Source organism: Trematomus bernacchii, unplaced genomic scaffold (assembly GCF_902827165.1).
Source record: "Trematomus bernacchii unplaced genomic scaffold, fTreBer1.1, whole genome shotgun sequence".
Lineage (NCBI taxonomy): Eukaryota > Metazoa > Chordata > Actinopteri > Perciformes > Nototheniidae > Trematomus > Trematomus bernacchii.
Genome location: NW_022987662.1, coordinates 4,344,563 through 4,364,774, shown reverse-complemented (window position 1 = coordinate 4,364,774; position 20,212 = coordinate 4,344,563). Strand labels below are relative to the sequence as shown.

Genomic DNA, 20,212 nt, shown 5'->3' with positions numbered 1-20,212 from the left:
GATTAATATGTTATGGTGACTACTTCCAAGCAGACAAACATCTGTGGTGAACGGCTAGAACAAAAGGTTATGAAACTATACCTACTTCCCTATTGAGCCTATGGCGGGAAGCTATTTATGTTATATTCAGTGTACTGTAGGTCATGCTGGTGTTGCTAGGGGCTACGTTAATAACAAAAAGCTGTTGTGAAAAAGTGAGATAATCCAGTTTCTCATGATATATACTCTATTCCATATATTCCTCTTTTAACTGGGCTGTTTAATTGATGCATCAGTGAGACTGCAACCTTAGTTTGTGTCAAAAACTGGTGGCATTAGTTGTGTTTTATGTTGAAAATAGAAAACATTTAATCATTTTCTAATTTTAAAAGACTTGTATGTAGGTAAATGCTGCTTTTAATCATGTTGGAAATAACATAATTAGGCTAAATTGTCAAGATTGAGTTCTTTAATATCATATGCACAAGAACAACAGTGAAACGGCCGTCTATAATACAAATCTTGGATCTTAGGCTCTCTCGAACAATGCTCATTAAACGTATATTAAAAAAAGAAAATCACAACTAAAAGAAAAACTCGAATTGACATGCAATAGTGCAAGTTAAAATATAGAGCAAATGTATCAACTGAATGTAAACATGAATGAAATAACATAATGAGAAGTGCACATTCACTACATTCATGTTTATCTCTATCAAAAGGTTTTGGTAAGTCAATCTGATCAGAAGAGGAAGAAAGAAAAACACTGTACAATGTAAATCTCATTCATTACAAGTAAAGGTCCTGCAAAGACTTTTGACACGTCATAGAAGACAAATGAACAGGTGTAATCTATTAATCATGCATTTTCTTTAGATGTGTCATTTAGTTTTAATGCTTACTCACTGGCAACAGAGCCGTCATCAGTACGAGCTCCACATGTGCTTTCATTACGTTATATTGTCAGCAAAGTATCATAAGTGTGAATAAAGTCAGTCTTTTCCAACCTCTTTACCACTGCATGTGCATTTTAATGTTGAAGCTAGTCGATGTGGAACTCTTTGAGGACTTCATGTGTTGTTAGGGAGTTTCTGGCACAACCTCAAACAGATTCAAGGTGCATGGAGAGGACTTGAAGTGTGCTTCAGGCCAAAAAAACAAAAATTCCTTGGTCTCCTTTCTCTTTATGCCACTAATGTTCCTGGAGTTTGGACCTTTTGTGTTACTGTTTTTTCTCTACTCTATTTCCTTGTTGATCATGCTTAAAGTTTGGGACTTTCACCCTCTGAGGAGAACAGGCAGGCAGCAGCGCCAGGATAACAACTCTACCTTTGACTGAACCTAAAGCATATCATTATCTATCTTGTATCTACCTATTTAATCTTTATAGGGATTTTTTATTTTATTCCTGAGGTGCAATTTGTTGCTCAGCCAACAGTTGTACAGTCATCACACCAAGGAAAGGACAGGTAAGAGTTCACACAAGGATAACAAGATTTTAAAAAGCGTGAGTATAAATTAAAATAACAACAAAAGGGTATGGAAAATATGGAGTAGCTGAATTTACATGTGGTTGACCTTGTACACATAAGATAGGTCATACTTTTTCCCTGCAATTTTACTTCACATTCTAATAGTAACTTGTTCCTGTTTTTCAAGGAAAGTTACCCACCTATCGAATTTCAAAGGTCAACGTATCAGTAATTGTCCCAAGATATTTGGCCATTCAATTAATAATAGGAAGAAATGCCAGGGAAGGATCATTTTCCCAAAGTAAGGTATTATTACCTTTGTTTCACACAAATGTATGTCAAAGAATGAACCAGTTGAGCAGGGACACTATAAGAGAATAGGTCTGCTCACAACATGACACTGACACTCATTTGTATGCAACAAAGTGGTAAGAGTACACTCAATTTCCTTTTCTGTTATAATAATGTAGCATATGTATCACTTCAGTATTTAATTTTACATTCTATTCTTGTTTATATTATTCTATTTTACATGTGTGTAGAATCCTGCATTACTTGCACATTGGTCTTGCAACATAATCGTACACTATTTAATTTTTACTCTGTTTCTTCTTGCTATTTTTATTGGGGGGGTTTTATTCATTTAATGACTTATATGATTATATATTTATGTAGCATTTTTGGAGGAGTTTTGGTCTTAAGATTTGAATTGCCATAACTACACTGTAGCCCATCATCTGGCTGCTATTTAGAAATTGTTTATCTATTTATCTAATATATCATATTCCAATAACTTGCATATAGACTCTTATTGCACTATTTCACTATTTCACTTTTTTAAACTATTTTTCTTTTTGTATTTACTATTTACTATTTACTTGCACTATATTTTTCTGTTTACCTGTTTTATTGTGTTGCACTGTTGGAGAAGCCTGTGACCTACGATTTCCATCGTCATAACTACACTGTAGCTATGTTCGTATGACAAAATAAAAACCTTGAACCTTGAACCTTGAAGGGGTGTCCAAACTACGGCCCAGGGGCCAAATGCGGCCCGCAAATTCAAAAAGAATAATGGACTACGGCCACAAATGAAACTTGAGCTTTTCTTGTATTGTACTTATTACATATATCTGTAAACATATGTTGAACAGTATAGTGTTCATGTGTTAATAAGCCCAATTTACAATAAATGCAGTCAATTACATTTGAAAATATGTTCTAACAAATCTAAGTCGATAAGAAAAAAAAACAATAACTTATATACATAACAAACTTGAAATATACCCTTCCTATTTCCTCTTATGATAATCAATCTGGGGCTCCTGTTGTAAGGGATGAGCTGCTAACAAATTAAATGAAACTCTCTGGAGAGCTGGGATGTAGGCTGTTTATTTTTCTTAAAGCAGATCCAAGTATCAAGCATAATTTACCTACTTTTGATTGATTTGGCTAACTTATAACTTAACCTATGAGGCAATATACCTCACCTAGTGAGCGGCCCGGCCCATCGAATATTTTTCTGTATGTGGCCCTCGGTGAAAAAAGTTCGGACGCCCCTGCTGTAGCTACTGTGCATATAACAATACAGCTTTCATTTGTGTACTGAAATGTGCTCGACAAGTAAACCGGCTTTTCCTTGCAGTTCTTCCTCCTCACCGACAGGGGCGCTGCCGTCGGGGGTGCGCTGTGCTCCGGCATCCTCCTGGTGTTGAGCAAAGAGGAGGGGGGCTTTCCTGCTCAAAGTGAACACATCGGCCATTGAGGATAAGTTGAAGACATTAGAGCTAAAAGGCAGCTAGTCCGGAACAAGACAATCCCCTAATAATTATTATTAAAATATCGTTACCTGCCGGACCTTCATGCTCTGTTCCAGCGGGGACGCTTGAGTCAGTCGGCGGGTGAGCTGCTCCAGGTGTCGGGCCACCGAGAGTGGAGAAAATGCCATCTTTTTCATGGAGGTAATGGTAGACACCAAGACTAAATGTTAGCTTACTGTAGAAAAAGCCGTGTTAAAAATGAGTTCTTTATGTAGGCTCTGCTGACTGTTTATTTGTTTTCTAGTGAACATGTTTTTATTATTCGCTATTAAAAGAGGTGGAATAATTACACAGATATCAGACCTGAGTTAAAGTTGATGTGTTGAGTGTAGGAATACTCTATTACAAGTAAAAGTCCTGCAATCAAAATGTTACTCAAGTAACAGTAGCCTATTGGCATCAAAATATACTGAAAATACCAAAAGTAAAAGTACTAAGGCCCATTTCAGAATTTTATATGACGTGTTTTTTTTATGATTATTGGTGCATTCATGTGTTTATCACAACTGGTAAAGGTGCAGCTAGTTTTATTGACTTTATATGCGGGAAGGTAGCTTGTGAATTTTACTCCAGGTGTAACTAAAGTCTGATTTAAGTGTTGAATTATATTTCACATCATTAATTTAAATACGAGCAGTAATTCAAGGTATAAAGTTAATGTATTTGAGTAAAAGTACACGATTTACATCCGAAATGTAGTGGGGTAGAAGTACAAAGTAGCAGAAAATAGAAATACTCATGATAAGTAAAAGTTCCTCAAAATTGAAGTTAAGTACAGCACTTGGGTAAATCTACCTAGTTACTTTACACCACTGGTTATTATTTACTTTGTTTTGATAGGAGTTAACACCCATTCAAGTGCTGCATGTGATACCATATGATTACAATTCACATAATTGATTGCAACACCACTCTGGGTTTTTCCCTCTGGACTGATGTGTTTGATTACCATGGATACATGTCCATACCTCACCCTCCAGCAGCCAGGTAGTAATAATGACATAGTTGTCAGGAGGGATTCACTCCATACGATCTGCTGTCATGTATGTGGTACAACACACTCTTTCTCTCCCAGGTATGTTTCTGGCAGCTCTCTCTCTGTGGGTTTGACGCCCAGCCAGTACACTGCATTCCTTCATGTAATAAGTTGCTTGTTCACAGCCCAGGTCTCTCTGCAGTGGACTGCTGGCCCACACAAAGACACTCTGTGTGAGTCGGGCTCCCCCTTGGGAGGAGGCCCTGCCTCACTTTGAATGGGATATATACACTCAGTGCCACGACAGCAAGGAGCACACCTTTTTGAAAATAAGAAAAGGTTTTCATTACAGGTGTCCTTGGTTGAGTTATCAGTGTTACTTAATCTGCTTGTGGGTGCTCTTTTCGTGCAAAAATGGCAGAACAGGCTGTTTCCAGACGGTATATTTGAATATATTTGCATCCAGTGAACTGTTATAGGACTCAATGAGGCGCCACTTTTGAACGTTATCTTGAATACATCCATTGTTGGCCAGACGGCTACAGCTTGGAGACTTGGACGTTTTTTTAATAGCAAGCTTGCAGTACAAACTAGAGAAAGTTAGAAGGCGTTTTTCTCACAGGAAGCGTTCATGAAATATGTTATCAATTAAGTGGCATTATGGGAAATGTAGGATCTTGAGTTTTTGAAGCTTTGCCAAACCTATGGACAAACACTTTGATATATATATATTGTTGTTGTTGTCATTTTGTTTCAGTTATTGATTGTGAAATACATTTCAATTTCACAATACATTATTTCCAAAGGATTCAATTTGATGAGTAAAGAGGTATTGTGAAATTCAGATGCTATGCTAACACATTAGCTTTACAACATTGGTATTATCAGTTTATAAGCTTTTTTATGAATAAAGATAAGCTTAAGAAAGTAGTAAGCACATATCAAAATATCTATCATCAGCATTGTTATAATGGATAGTAGTGTGATTTTTTTATGTTAATGTATTGATTATGTTTTCTATATATTACATAGAGAAAACAATCTGAGTTGCTACAGCGTGTTCTCCAAAATGTTGTCTAATAAACATACTTGTTACCTTTTCTCAGGGTTTGGCCTGCACTTGTGTTGCTTCTCCTCCCTTCCCTTGTGGCTGCAGAGGAGGCATCACTACTGGAAGGCTGGCACGATGTGTGGCTCTTCCGCTTCCTCGTCAATGTACTGGGATACTCCACCATCATCATCCCTGGCTACTTCCTCATTAGCTACTTCAAGCGCACCAATTACTTAGAAACAGGTTTGTACTTGTGAACACCAATCGATGTATGCCAATTAAAAAACAAACACTTCTTGTTGTAGTTCCTTCCTCGTCCACTTTATTCTTAATTTTGTATTTTGTATTTTCTCTCAGGTAGCGGGATTTGCTTCCCTCTCATTAAGACCTGCGTGTTTGGCAGTGAGGCTAAAACAGGTCTGTTGGATGACGTGTCGGTAACACCCAGGAACGAGGCTGATTCAGGCTCGTCGGTGAAACAGGTCGTCAAATTAATCTTTTGTGCGGCTGGGCTTCAGGTAGGGATCCTCCTTAAAGTACACTCATTGAATACGTATCCTTACATGTGGTCTAATCCCTATAATACGATATAATGCTTTTTCTGTTTGCCGTAGAGAAGGATGTTGTATGTTTGCTTTACCTGCTGTCGGCCCACTCTCAAATGTAAAATATGCTCAGGTTGAGTTTGTTCAAAGGGAGGTGCTGTTAGGAAACTCTGAAGGCCACTCTTCACCTACTTTAAAATCAAGCTCTTCATCAAACTGATCTACCTTAAGGCTGCATTACAATCAATATTTGTATACTTAATAACTACATGTAAAGGTAAGGGGTCACTCCTATTGACAATGAGATCACCATCTACTTACACAGATGCTAAATGTTATTTTTAGGTTTACCACTTTACTCTAAGTAGCTGGAGAGGAGGTTATGGAGACCAAATCAGAGTTTTACGTGGCAAGAAACACGACTGCAAATGAATGGTTATGTTGGTCCGTGTCTGTTTTGATGCGTAATTAGGGGAAACGAGGCGTGTGGCGCAGTGGGTTGTGCGTTGGAGTTCGAATCAGGGGGTCACAGGTTCAAACCCCACTGCAGTCAGCATGTCGTTGTGTCCCTGGGCAAGACACTTCACCCCAAATGGCTCCTGTGGTGATTGTCCACAGTATTGAGTATGTAAGTCGCTTTGGATAAAAGCGTCTAACAAGTGACATGTCATGTAATTAGGGAAACTGTTTTCACAGGACAAATGACCATTTAGCGACTCCAGCTCCAGACCAAGCAGTGGTGGGAACATTATACCTGTTTTTGCACCATGCGATGAAGTTTATATATTATCAACAGCGATTTAGAAAATGATTACTATTTATTGACATACAAAACCTAATTATTACAAACCCACAAGACTTTAGTCAAACAGCATTTATTATATATTGCTGTAAGACATACTTCTTTTACACTCAATATAATCAATGTAAATCTCAAAACCAGCTTTTACGTTTTTTCACTGTTTCAATAATCATCAACACAGTTCCTTTGTCAAAAAACCTGTCAATACACAAAAGGTAAAAGTAGTTTAGTATAAGTTAACTCTCTCCTGGTACAAATCTCTAGGTTTACGTTACAAAAGAATCTCTGCTCAAAATGCAATAATCACCTTCAGTGCTCCACTTTTCAACAGAACTGGAATTGCTTTAAAAAAATATCGATATCACAAATGTTCTTATTCTTAGGTATCGTACCTGACATGGGGCGTCCTGCAGGAGAGGGTGATGACGCGCTCGTACGGATCCACGACTCCAGAAGAGGCGGGCGAGAAGTTCAAAGACTCTCAGTTCTTGGTGTTCATGAACCGGATCCTGGCTCTGACCGTGTCCGGGCTGTGGTGCCTGATGTTCAAGCAGCCTCGCCACGGAGCGCCCATGTACAAGTACTCCTTCGCCTCGCTCTCTAACATCATGAGCAGCTGGTGCCAGTACGAGGCCCTGAAGTACATCAGCTTCCCCACGCAAGTCCTGGCCAAGGCCTCCAAGGTCATTCCGGTCATGCTCATGGGGAAGATCGTCTCCCACAAGAGCTACGAGTACTGGGAGTACTTCACGGCCGTGCTGATCTCGCTGGGCGTCAGCATGTTCCTGCTGTCGAGCACGCCCAGCAAGCAACCGTCCACCGTCACCACCTTCAGCGGGGTCGTCATCCTCATCGGCTACATCGTGTTCGACAGCTTCACCTCCAACTGGCAGGACAACCTGTTCAAGTACAAGATGTCGTCGGTGCAGATGATGTTCGGGGTGAACCTGTTCTCCTGCCTGTTCACCGTGGGCTCTCTGCTGGAGCAGGGGGCCTTCTTCGACTCGGTGGCCTTCATGACGCGCCACTCGGAGTTCGCCTTTCACGCCGTGTTGCTCTCCGTGTGCTCGGCGTGCGGCCAGCTCTTCATCTTCTACACCATCAGCCAGTTTGGTGCCGCGGTCTTCACCATCATCATGACCCTGCGACAGGCCATCGCCATTCTGCTCTCGTGTTTCCTCTACGGTCACGCAGTCACCATAATAGGTGGATTTGGTGTTGGGGTCGTTTTCTTGGCACTTTTCTTACGGGTGTACGCACGTAGCCGCATGAAGTCAGGCCGGAGGTTAGCGGCGCCGCTCGGACAGAAGGTGTAGCACTTCGGAGTCTCGCGAAACTGGGAACTGAGACCACGTTTTCTGTGGTGCTTTTTTGGTCTATTTGTGTGTATCTATTGGGTTTTTTTAAATGTTCTTTTCCATGGGTTTTTGTTTTCCTTAGCAATGGTACAGAAAGGGATTCTGCAGTTTTGACTCTTACACCAAGTTGACCCCCAGGGGTCCATGTGATTTGTCAGGTCAGCAGTCACAGAAGTTATGAGTGCCTGTAAGATTGTCTTATACACGAGTCCCAGACCATGAACTTTGCAAACTGCCTCTTCACCTCTTTCACTCTTAAACAGTAGAATATTTTTCCAAAAACACCGTACGTGGCTTGTGCAGCCGATTTACAGGTCACTGTGACCCTGAAAATGTATGAGCTGTCTGGCTAAGCATTACGTTATAAGCGGTTATTATGTTTCAATCTGCAACTTCAATGCAGGATGCCACTAAATCCTCTTAATCCTACACTCTGATCCTTTTAAACTTTATCCCAAGTATTTAAACACGTATTATCTGTTGAGTTATCTTTTAGTCACAATAGCCAGATGCGTATCTCACAGTCCTCCATGTTGGAGAGCAGGGGCCTTTATGTGTCTTAATGAGGGATTTTATCTTGTAAAGCTGCAAACAGCCGGAAACATCATTTTAAGGTTTATTAACATGTTCCACATGCTACCAGCTTTAAGAGAAGGTGTTGAACAACAGTTAATAAAGAGCGCACCACTTACAAACGGTTTCCTTTTACCCCGACATCGCTGAACCAGATGCTGCTGTGGGTACTTTTTTTGCACGGCATTATTTTAAGATTTTCTTAGTTGTCTCGACACAGATCTTACTTTATGTTTTAACTTGGAGCTAATAAGTCTTGTAAATATATCTCTTAGTCATCGTTTATTTCCAACTTGTCTGTTGTGTACTTTTGTAAAAGGACTGCTTCATGTGTTTTCACCGTTGCATATGAATGTTCGGAAGAGTGATCATGATGATGATGATGGTCGTTTCCATCATAAGGATGTGAAGATAATGTCGGCCCAGGAAGGAATTTGGAAGAACAGAAAAGCTTACAAAGGAAATGCAATGTTACTGGTACCTTGTTTTTATCATTCTACTTTTTCCTCTGGTAACTGGATTAATAATAAAAACATATTAAATTAACTTAACACTTTGAAATGAAGTATTTTATTGTAGTGTTTCACATTGTTTGTGGATTCACCTCACGCTTAGTGCCGTTTGCTTTGAAGATAACACAATAACCTTATTTATGTATCATTTTTTTATGCATATTTTAAATTTGACCTGATGATGGGACTATACTAAAAGTCAGAGGATTAACTAATTCTTTAGGGTTCCTCCTCTGAGACTGGGTAAAAAATGTTATGGCAATCCACCGAGATGATGTTGAGACATTTTTAGTTTCGCCAGACTTCGGTGTGACTGGTAATGCTAATTTGCAATGCTAAAAGTGGCTAAAATCAGAAGCACAGACGTAAGCATTACACCCAAATGTCTCCCCTTAAGTGTCACATTTTGAGATGGTCTGGTTATTTCTATACACAGACCAATCATTTTCAATCTTGGAGGAATTTTCAGTTCCGTTTTCCAGGGCTTAAAGGGGTTTCTAAATAGAGTTGGGTGTCATCTCAAAAGGTCATGATATCCCTTCCTCTCTTTCCAGTCTTATCAAGAAAATATGTTATTTTCGAAACGTCGCTGCTCTTTGCACACTGATTCATAATCAAGACCACTGTAATGATTCACTGAACATCAGAATGAAGAGCGTATTTGACTGTGAATTGTGTGAAAAGGTTTCCCCCTGTTGTATTGATCTCACAGCTGCTCGATGGGGGAATTTCCCCGCACATCTCATTTCACAACGTCCTACACCCCATCAAGTTTGGAGCCGTGCGTCACGATGTGAGCGTCTGCAGTCCTCTTTTGAATGATCTGAAAAGGACAAACCAAAGATATGTGGAGGTGAGAGAGGCCGCAGACGTGCAGACCCCCGGTTTCAGCCCCAACAACCAGTCACTACGGGATCTCGCTCTGACTACTGGGATAGATGAGTGTTTTTTATCGTAACTCGTATTCGCAAGAGCTGACATTTTCGGGCATACGTCGGGAGCTTCTAGAAACACTTTTAGTTTTGTTAATACGTCACAGAGTGGCTGATATGGTGGAGGAGTCCTGGTTTTGTCAAAGGCGGGAAAGTTAGCCATTTTGTTTCGTACATAACTTTCTTGCTGAGAGTTAGATGAGAATAGTAGATTAAAGGGGATCTATTATGAAAAATCCACTTTTTCATGTCTGTTATACATCAACATGTGTCCCCTCTGTGTAAAGAGATTCTGAAAGTTTCAGGAAAAAAGATTCTCTCACTTTTTGTCCTGATCCATTTATATAAAAACCTGTCTGAAAATGAGCTGATCAGATTTTGGCCACATTATGATGTCATAAAGATTTTTTGGCTTGTGTAACCATTAGCCAATCACCAACCAACACCCCCCTCCTTATTTTCATCTAAAGTAACAGACACAGAATCAGCACTTTTGAAACGAGGCTGAAACAGAGGGGTTTATGGGATGCTACAATGATCTGTTTGGTATTTGGAGCCAAACACTTCAGAGACATGTTTTGTATATATCTGAGACCTATAATTTACTGATGAAAAAAAGGGGACCTTTAAGCATTGTCTCAGACTGGAGACTTCTTCGGCCACTCATTTTTCAATCTTCTTGGCTCTGTTGGCAAGGCTATGAGGTTGATTTTTCCCCCCGGATTTTTTAAGCTCAACCTCAGCTCCTATGACTTGAAAATAAACTTTGTAGGGAAAATAAAGACTAAAGACACAAATGTCATCATTTGAACCCACTAAACACATGTATTGGTTCTGAGGCTTTAAACAGGCCTTGCATGAATTACAAAATCTAAGTTTTTACTATTTTCCACCAGATCGAGCCATTACTATTCGACAGAGCCACACTAGCTGTTTCCAGTCTTTGTGCTAAGCTAAGTTAGCAGGCAGGCAGCGTTAGCTTTATTACTTATTTTAAACTATAAGTGCTTGCTATCAATCTTATCACCAGGAGTAAACTAAAAAAAACTATTTACCTTGTTGAACTTCTGCTATCTATAGTTTTTGGGGTTTAAACCACTAGCAGGGCCACCTTTCTAACCTTTATCCCCCACCCCCGCACTCCTTTACTGTACATGTGGAACACAAACACAGTGTGACCGTGTGTGACTCTCACACCTCGTCTGAAATCTTTTTTGTGGCTTTCTGCGTACTTTACGATATATTCTTTATTTCTCTTCATCTTGCTTCCTTCCTACACTGTGTGGGTGTTATACTCATGTTTTTGTCTCTAGTATCTACCAATTGCTGTGGTAATATGAGAAGTAACACCATGCCTAATGTGCCCAACAAAGTGGGTTCCCTTTTTTCTGACATCTTACAATGTAAATGTCCTGGATACCTAACAGACTAATATACATAGTCACAAAGTCACTATAAAATATGCACACAGATACAGGAAGAGTAGGACACATTTGTACAGATTTCTTGGCCTTTTTGTATCACTTAGCCAAAAACACAGAGAAGAGGCGACAGGACACTCAAGGTCACAAGAACTGTGTCACTGTAAGTGAATGTAACACACCAGCCCACCCAGTAACACACACACACACAGAACACATGTACACAGTACACCGGAGTCAAATGTTTCCACAGGAAGTCTTTTCTAGTCGCACCACATGCACCTTTAATTATATAAGGGAAGCCTGTGCTGACTCTTGATGAAATGAACCAGGACATTTTCCATCAGGTGAAACAAACAGAGACGTTGGTACATTGACGTCACCAATAAGAACATTTCCTATATGCCAGTTATGCATTTTTTCACCTTTTTCTCCCCAGTTTCTCTTTTGATTTGCTGCAAATATAAAAACACTATAGATCATTAATATTTAGGCACTTTTACTGTGGACTTTCGGTTCCAGACATCTGCATCCTGTCTAACCAAGATTGTATTTTGCGAGTATTGCACTATTTTTTTAAACAAATTTATTTTCAAACTATTTGCAGACTTGGTTTGAAGTGTTACACTTACAGTAAATGGCCAGATGTAGGCAATACTATTTTGTAGAAATTAATAGCTTTTCTTGAACTCTGCATCCTAGCAAATTATCTTAAACATGTGTCCAGGGATCATTTAAATATAAATGTTAAAACGTCAATTTCTTTTGCACTTGGCCACATTTGTTTCTGGTTTGTGAAGCTAAAATGGTGTACATATAAAATGTTAAAAATATATGTTCTAATTAATTTTCATTATGAAGTGTGTTCTTGAACATGGATACAAAGTATTTTCTTTAATGCAAATTATTTGAATACCTAACAAAACTAAGAAAGTGGTCAAGTTAAAGAGGTGCTAAAGGTGTCCAAAAGAGTTGTAATTTTCAGCATGTTTCTGAATGACACAGCAAAAGTTTCCCTACTATCACTTTGATGTGTGTGTGTGTGTGTGTGTGTGTGTGTGTGTGTGTGTGTGTGTGTGTGTGTGTGTGTGTGTGTGTGTGTGTGTGTGTGTGTGTGTGTGTGTGTGTATATATATATGGACAGACACCCACACTTCACTGATGAGAATAGACCGCCCCCTGAAACTTGTACGAAACACATGACTTCCTGGAATCTACCTGCTTCACATTTCCCAAAGAGTTCAGCCTCACTGCTTCAAGAAAGTCTCCGATTCAGCTAAAAGGCCTTATATTACAATCTCAATCTGTCCATGTGACACATTAATGCTCATTGCTATATTCACAGGCTGCTGGCAACACTTTGTATTTCTTACTTTGGAAGTTAAAACACATTTGTGAATGAACCCGTATTTCTCAGTTCCTGGTGACACGTGTTTAATATGTTTTTATGATACCTATTTCTCATGTCACACATAATGCAGTTCAAATCTAATTTCAGGTTAATCTAGCCAGGACACAGAGCAGAACACGGTCTGGTTTAACAGGTGAGCATCTGTCATTTAAGGCAAGATATTAAGAAAATGTTTATCTGAAATCATAAAATGTGTAACCCTTCTCAACATACTCACTTCAAACTAAAACATTTTTTATAAGAGCTTTTGCAAAAAAAATATTTGGGAATCAACAAACCAAGCACTTGAAAGGCAGATGTAAACGGGAAAATGTAGTAAGTTACATTTCACCTTCATTACAGGCCATATCAGATTTCAAAGTAATTTACAACAGCCTTTGCCATCCCAATTCTAGATGTACCGGGCATTTCCTAACCCAGTCCTTAGTTTAACCGATATACTTTAACTGGTGAGAGAAGACCTTCACTGTAATTGTAGTATCGAATTTATGGAGCATGTCTCCACCTAGTGGTCACTTTGATACTATTTTCAATTAAGTGTGTCATACTATTGTTGTAAATTACTACATTGGCTTATCTAATGTCAAGTAAGCCAATCCTAAAGCTGAACATTTATATTAGTGTGTAGGATAGTAAGTACATATTTAGCAAAGCCAGATAATCACATATGAATGAATACAACCACGACAGAATATAGGTATTACATCTTTTACTTTTTTGCAAAACAAGACTTGGAATACAGACAAGCCTGGACTCAGGCAAAGGAATCTTACAGTCCTCTCTCCATGCAGCGTGCAGTGTTGCACATGAGCAGAACCCACCCTCCACCAGACCTGATCTGATATGGAATGTACCATTCCCATGTTCACACATAACCGCTCCAACATTTAAAACTCAGTGCAACAGGGTACTCTTTAAAACATATGTGTTGTCACCATGAACTTATTACAGCAAAAACCAAAACAGCTTTTCTCAAAACAGTCTTGCAGAGTAATGCTCCGGACGCAAGAGCAACATTGGTCCACCAAACAACATGAATGACTATTTGTTTTGCAGTTACTGCAGTTTAAAGGATGAACAATTGAAAAGTGAGGCTAAAGTGTTAGAAATCTTCAGGGGGGGAACGTTGGTTTAATCGACTTCTTCCATGCGTGATGCATCATCTTCACCCTCGCCTTCTAGGGCAGGAATCTCGTCTGGGACGGCTGCAGAGGCAGCCTCCTCGATGGGGGCGTCGTCGTCATCGATACCTACAGGTACAACAATATTCGTTAGGTATGTATTGAAGTAATAGGCACGTAAACATTACTATCACTAATGTGCTGCGTCTCCCTTACCCAGGCCGAGCTTGATCATTCTGTAGATGCGGTTGGAGTGGGTCTGTGGGTCGTCCAGGGAGAAGCCTGAGGACAGCAGGGCGGTTTCGAACAGCAGGATGACCAGGTCCTTCACGGCCTTGTCGTTCTTGTCAGCGTCGGCCTTCTGCCTCAGAGTCTCCACGATGGGGTGGTCGGGGTTGATCTCCAGGTGCTTCTTGGCCATCATGTAGCCCATGGTGGAGTTGTCCCTGAGAGCCTGGGCCTTCATGATCCTCTCCATGTTGGCCGTCCAGCCGTAGGTGCTGGTCACGATGCAGCAGGGTGAGGACACCAGTCTGTTTGACACGGTCACCTGGAAGAGACAGCAGACGTGAGCAAAACATACATAGTGTTTTAACTACAGGTGGATTCCAAAAGTCAAGTTAATCAAAACCATGCAGAACAGTCATGTTAGAAAAATGCTCAACACACCAGCATGGCAAATTCAACCAAATGTAAAAGTCTAGTAAACGTAGACCAATTGTATACACACACTGTAACACATTTAACAGGCAACACAAACTCAACAGGCATTTGTTAGATCACACTCTAAGTTATATTCTCCAAAAACCCATCTCTAATTAAATAGTCATTCAGGACAGACTAGGGGCCTCCTTGCAGCTGCATCAGACTCACCAGAATACTTAAGGACCAGTTAGAGCACCTGTTGCCAAACAAAACACCATCAGCTGCCGTTACAAGGACTGGAACTAGGAATATTCATTCATAAAATGTCTCAAGTTAAATATGTCTGTCCTCAGTACTGAAGAGCCAAGGGACATCAACTTTTAATACAGGCTGTGTACATGTGGATTGACTGTTTCCGATCTTCGAGTGCAACATGAATCTTGGCTCACTCAAACTACTGACCTTCTCTACTTTCTTGTCAAGGATCTCCTTCATGAGCTTGCAGAGGTTCTCAAACTTGGCCTTATCTTCCTCCATCTTTTTCTTCTCCTCCTCATCCTCTGGCAGCTCCAGACCCTCCTTGGTGACAGACACCAGGGTCTTGCCGTCGAACTCCTTCAGCTGCTGGACGCAGTACTCGTCGATGGGCTCCGTCATGTACAGGACCTCGAAGCCACGCTTGCGGACGCGCTCCACGAAGGCGGAGTTGGCCACCTGATCCTTGCTTTCACCTAACAAAGTCAAGTGAGGAGATGATCAGTTTTATGCTGACAGAAATCATTCTCATGTTCCCATATGCAGCCTCATTTCCTAATGGCTAAGAAGTCACTACAACAACAGGTTCCCTCAGAGACCAACTCACCAGTGATGTAGTAGATGGACTTCTGGTTCTCCTTCATGCGGGTGACGTACTCTGTGAGGGAGGTGACCTCGTCTCCAGACTGGGAGCTATGGTACAGCAGCAGCTCGGACAGCTTCTTGCGGTTTTGAGAGTCTTCGTGGATTCCAAGCTTCAGAGACAAAATGATGATTACACGCTCATTCAAAAACAATCGCCCAGAAGCCTCTCACAATTATAGATCACCCAGCTGAATGGGCTTTTAGTAGGACACACTCTTGGCACAAGTTACTTGTCATGTAACATTACTTAACCCTTAGATGCATAAGTGGGTCTTTTTTGACCCGTTGAGGTGGTTTTCTTGAAGTATCTTTGTAATTACTTTTTTTATCATTTCATATTCCAGCTATTCCTCAAAACACCTGTTTTGGATATCATGCCATTCAAATCCTATGGGAACCTTTGATTCTTATCACCTGTTGCTGTCAGGAATACATTCACTGTGGACCACACAGACTACATCACAAGTGACACCTCTCAGGAAGATTATTTTACAAAGCGAGATCTGATACCTGTCAGTATAATAATAATAATACATTATATTTTTATAGGGCTTTTCAAGGACTCAAAATCTCTTTACAATATAAGTGAAGGTTAGGATGGGGGGTATAGGACTATCAAACTTGATCAACCGGCATGGATTGATGGGGGGTGGGCTATGAGTAGAAGAGATGAGTTTTGAAAAGGGACTGGAATACTGTGAGGGTCTCAGAATAGCGGAGATCTTTGCATCAATATGTTCAAAACGCTTTTTTTCTAAATGTAAAAAAAAATGTTTAAAATTATAAATAGTGAAACCAAAATAGAATACAAGTGATTTTTCTTAACCAAAATGACAAATGGCATAAAAACACATATTATTCTAATACGGGTCCTTTTTGACCCACTTATGGACGAGTGTAGGGTCCAGCCAGTTAAGTGAGCACGGCACAGCGTTATGTTCACAAGGTGATGCACAACTGGTTGATTAAGTAAAAAAGGAATATACTGAAACTATTCATAAGCTACGTTGTGAGTTTCAAAATGAATGGCTATAACTGCCCTGCCCTTTAAAGCTAGAAGGTACCACTGGATTAAAGAATACAAAGTCAAGCTTGTTAATCCGTGAAGATGCACTGATGATACGAGTGCATTATGAACGATGGGACTTTTATTTGTAGTTTTAAAATGTTTTTAATAAATACCTTGAGGTTCTTGGAGAAACCTTCGTAGAACTTCTTGTAGTTCTCCTTGTCCTCGGCCAGCTCGATGAAGAGCTCCAGAGTCTTCTTGACGATGTTCTTGCGAATGACCTTCAGGATCTTGCTCTGCTGCAGCATTTCTCTGGAGATGTTGAGGGGCAGGTCCTCGGAGTCGACCACTCCACGGACAAAGTCTGGAGATTAAAGGAAAACATGGATTATTGTAAATTCCATTCAGCCTTTCTATACAGGTAACAAAACAACTATTGGATGACGTTTATTTATAACTTACTCAGGTACTCTGGGATGATCTCCTCACAGTTGTCCATGATGAAGACTCTCCTGACGTACAGCTTGACGTTGTTCTTCTTCTTCTTGTTCTCAAAGAGGTCGAAGGGTGCCCGGCGGGGAATGAAGAGCAGGGCCCTGAACTCCAGCTGGCCCTCCACGGAGAAGTGCTGCAAAGAAGAAAGATAAATCACTTAGTTTTGCTTTTCCTACAGTCACATATGAACCGTTTAACAGCTCAGCTGCTCGTGTGTCGGCATGGTTACCTTCACAGCCAGGTGATCCTCCCAGTCGTTGGTCAGACTTTTGTAGAACTCGCCGTACTCTTCGTTTGTGACGTCGTCGGGGTTCCTGGTCCAGATGGGCTTGGTCTTATTCAGCTCCTCCTCGTCGATGTACTTCTCCTTGATCTTCTTCTTCTTCTTCTTGTCCTTGTCTTTGGAGTCCTCGTCCTCGTCTGAGCCCACGTCCTCGATCTTTGGCTTTTCCTCACCCTCCTCTTTGTCTTCCTTCTCCTCCTTCTCTGCCTTCTCCTCTTCTGCCTCGTCGTCACTGATCTCCTTCTCGCGCTCCTTCTCCACCTGCAAAAAATAAATAAAGTTTAATTTCACTGATACGCAAAGGGTTTAAACTTGCCAAACGTATTAAAAGAGTTTAAAAAGAGGCAATCGAATACTTACAAACAGGGTGATGGGGTAGCCAATGAACTGAGAGTGCTTCTTGACAACTTCCTTGATCCTCTTTTCCTCAATGTATTCGATCTGGTCCTCCTTCATGTGCAGGGTGATCCTTGTTCCACGGCCGATGGGCTCACCTGGGAATAATTGAACAGTCATGAGCAAAATTAAAAATGTCTTGTTAAAAAGGAAAGAGCTTGGCTATATCTCTACTAAAAAAGGTTTAAGTAGCATAAATTCTTAATGTAAATAACCATTTTCAGCAATGTTACTGAATGCCAAAAGTTTACACTAAAAAATGTGAGCAAGGTCACATTTTCTGTTTTGTAAATAGCAGATTAGGAACATTGCAGTCTCAACTGTGCCAGGACACTTACCTGTGTCAACCTTGACTGTGAAGGAACCTCCGGCAGAGGACTCCCAGCAGTACTGCTCGTCGTCATTGTGTTTGGTGATGACAGTGACCCTTTCGGCACACAGGTAGGCAGAGTAGAAACCCACACCAAACTGACCGATCATGGAAATGTCAGCTCCAGCCTTTAAGGAAAACAGAAGTTATAACCTTTGTATACAGCAGCATTTAGGACTAATGCCGAGGTTACATGGAGGTTTTTGCAAGGATTCTAAATCATGTTCCACTGTAGTACCTGCAGGGCCTCCATGAAGGCCTTAGTGCCGGACTTGGCGATGGTACCCAGGTTGTTAATCAGGTCGGCTTTGGTCATGCCGATTCCAGTGTCGATGAGAGTCAGGGTGCGCTCAGCTTTGTTGGGGATGATTTCAATTTTCAGATCCTTGCCGCTGTCCATCTTGGTGGGGTCAGTCAAGCTTTCATAACGAATTTTGTCCAAAGCCTTTAGAAAATAAAAAATAAACATTAAAAAAGGCATCAAGACGCGTTATCATTTTGAAGCATGAAAGTTTCTAATAATTTTGTATCATATTTATGACTGGTGCCACTAGAGGCATTTATTCAATGTTCTGTGCATGTATGCATGAACGATCAAAACAATGCAATTTTCCTGCACACTTACATCAGAGGCGTTAGAGATCAATTCCCTGAGGAAGATCTCTTTGTTGGAATAGAAGGTGTTGATGATCAGGGACATCAGCTGAGCGATCTCTGCCTGAAAGGCAAAGGTCTCAGCCTCCTCCTCTTGGTGCATTTCTTCAGGCATCTGCACAAAAAGGAAATAATGTAAATTATTAATAAGCAGCCATAAGCTTTAAAAAGGGTACACAATATGCTTATCTATATATACACCCAAAAACAATGACTCAATACTTGACAAACATAGACCTTGAAAGACTAAAATGCCGTTAGCGTTAAATTCCTTCTACTTTGAATGCGCTAACTCTTTCGCTTTCATTGGCCCACAAAAGGATCATCATTTCTATCCACAAGCTAGTTTCGTACATGTGGGACAGCTGCCATAGGGTTGCTACAAATCGGCGGAAGTAGCCATTAGCCAACATGGCGTCGACTGATAGACAATGGATTCCGCAAACACGTGCTGAGGTACAGCTACAGAAGAAATTAAGAATACATTTAGGGAATACGGCTCTATACAGTTCATTGTAATCACAACGTTATTACAGTGTAACGTTAAAAGCCTCTGAGCGACGACGAGCACTCTGCAGTTACTAAAACACGGCTTTGTCCTAGGAAAAAAGCCAAAACAATGTAATTGAAGGTAGTGTAAAGCAAAGTACAAGAGCAATATACACAACAATAAGCATGAATTCAGTTTGATATAAGTTAGCCTAGTCGAATTGACGTGAGATGAAAATCGTTGACGCAAAAGAGAGCACCGTTAACGGTAGCTTAACGGCTATAGAATTTGAGTTTAACGTCAAATGTCTCGATGTGAACGGGTTGGTATAGAAATTAAGGAATGTTTTTTTTTATCTGGACGAGTCGTATCGAGTGTTTAATCGTCATGGCTGTTAAATAAACCCAAGTCACCGTTGTCATCTTCACCACACCTGCTTTAGTGAAACCGAAGCCCGGCCTGGTAGTGCGGCAAAGTGTCGCATATATTCACCGTTCAGCATCGAACATTGTATCAGTAGACGAAAATACTGTGTAAGAATTTACCATTATACAACATTTGAGATACAAACAGGTTGAAAACGAAAATGCTAGCTGTAGACCACGTTATGAAGCTAAGGTTATCGTCGTGACTCATGAGCTCCCATCGTGGTTATATCCAGCCATAGTTTAGCGATGGTGACTTGCAGAAAACAAATATTAAAATGGGAAAAATGTAATTCACAATTAAGCAAAACTCTCGTGTACATACCTTGTTTATTCCGTTGACTTATCTTGAATAAAATGCAACCAATGTGTAGTCCCTTCTGCTCTCTGACGCAGGGAAATGGAAAGGAACTTCCTTTTAATAGACCGGAATCTTTATACACAATCGTTTCACTGTGCGGCCATATCCCTCCGCGGTGCACCATCCACCACTAGATGAACCAGTCTGGGTAGAAAATGGGCTAATAATGACTTAAGATAAATGGGATTGTTGACATATATGTGTGAAGAGG

The 20,212-nt window shown here is 40.5% G+C and overlaps 2 protein-coding genes across 2 annotated transcripts; one reads left to right on the top strand and one right to left on the bottom strand.

The window, feature by feature from the left end:
- Positions 1 to 3,159: 3,159 nt before the first annotated feature.
- slc35b2 (solute carrier family 35 member B2) lies at positions 3,160 to 9,137 on the top strand. The gene is made up of 4 exons (XM_034135590.1): positions 3,160 to 3,412; positions 5,354 to 5,541; positions 5,656 to 5,816; positions 7,029 to 9,137. The coding sequence occupies exons 1-4, from the start codon at positions 3,393 to 3,395 to the stop codon at positions 7,959 to 7,961; spliced, it is 1,302 nt and encodes a 433-aa protein (XP_033991481.1). The 5' UTR covers positions 3,160 to 3,392; the 3' UTR covers positions 7,962 to 9,137.
- Positions 9,138 to 13,544: 4,407 nt separating this feature from the next.
- Positions 13,545 to 20,101, bottom strand: hsp90ab1 (heat shock protein 90, alpha (cytosolic), class B member 1). The gene is made up of 12 exons (XM_034135449.1): positions 19,966 to 20,101; positions 18,697 to 18,840; positions 18,310 to 18,516; positions 18,040 to 18,199; positions 17,666 to 17,799; positions 17,252 to 17,566; positions 16,990 to 17,155; positions 16,701 to 16,891; positions 15,481 to 15,628; positions 15,081 to 15,349; positions 14,190 to 14,523; positions 13,545 to 14,102 (listed from the first exon to the last, which is right to left on the bottom strand). The coding sequence occupies exons 2-12, from the start codon at positions 18,838 to 18,840 to the stop codon at positions 13,984 to 13,986; spliced, it is 2,187 nt and encodes a 728-aa protein (XP_033991340.1). The 5' UTR covers positions 19,966 to 20,101; the 3' UTR covers positions 13,545 to 13,983.
- Between the last annotated feature and the right edge of the window lie 111 nt (positions 20,102 to 20,212).

Bases quoted from the DNA above. Each gene is read 5' to 3' on its own strand.
- slc35b2 (XM_034135590.1), top strand. From the start codon at position 3,393: ATGCCATCTTTTTCATGGAG. The intron at 3,413-5,353 runs GTAATGGTAGAC...ACCTTTTCTCAG, and splicing joins ATGCCATCTTTTTCATGGAG to GGTTTGGCCTGCACTTGTGT. The intron at 5,817-7,028 runs GTAGGGATCCTC...TCTTATTCTTAG, and splicing joins TTTGTGCGGCTGGGCTTCAG to GTATCGTACCTGACATGGGG.
- hsp90ab1 (XM_034135449.1), bottom strand. From the start codon at position 18,840: ATGCCTGAAGAAATGCACCAAGAGGAGGAGGCTGAGACCTTTGCCTTT. The intron at 17,567-17,665 runs GTAAGTATTCGA...TATTTTTTGCAG, and splicing joins GCTACCCCATCACCCTGTTT to GTGGAGAAGGAGCGCGAGAA. The intron at 15,350-15,480 runs GTGAGTTGGTCT...TGACTTTGTTAG, and splicing joins GTCCATCTACTACATCACTG to GTGAAAGCAAGGATCAGGTG.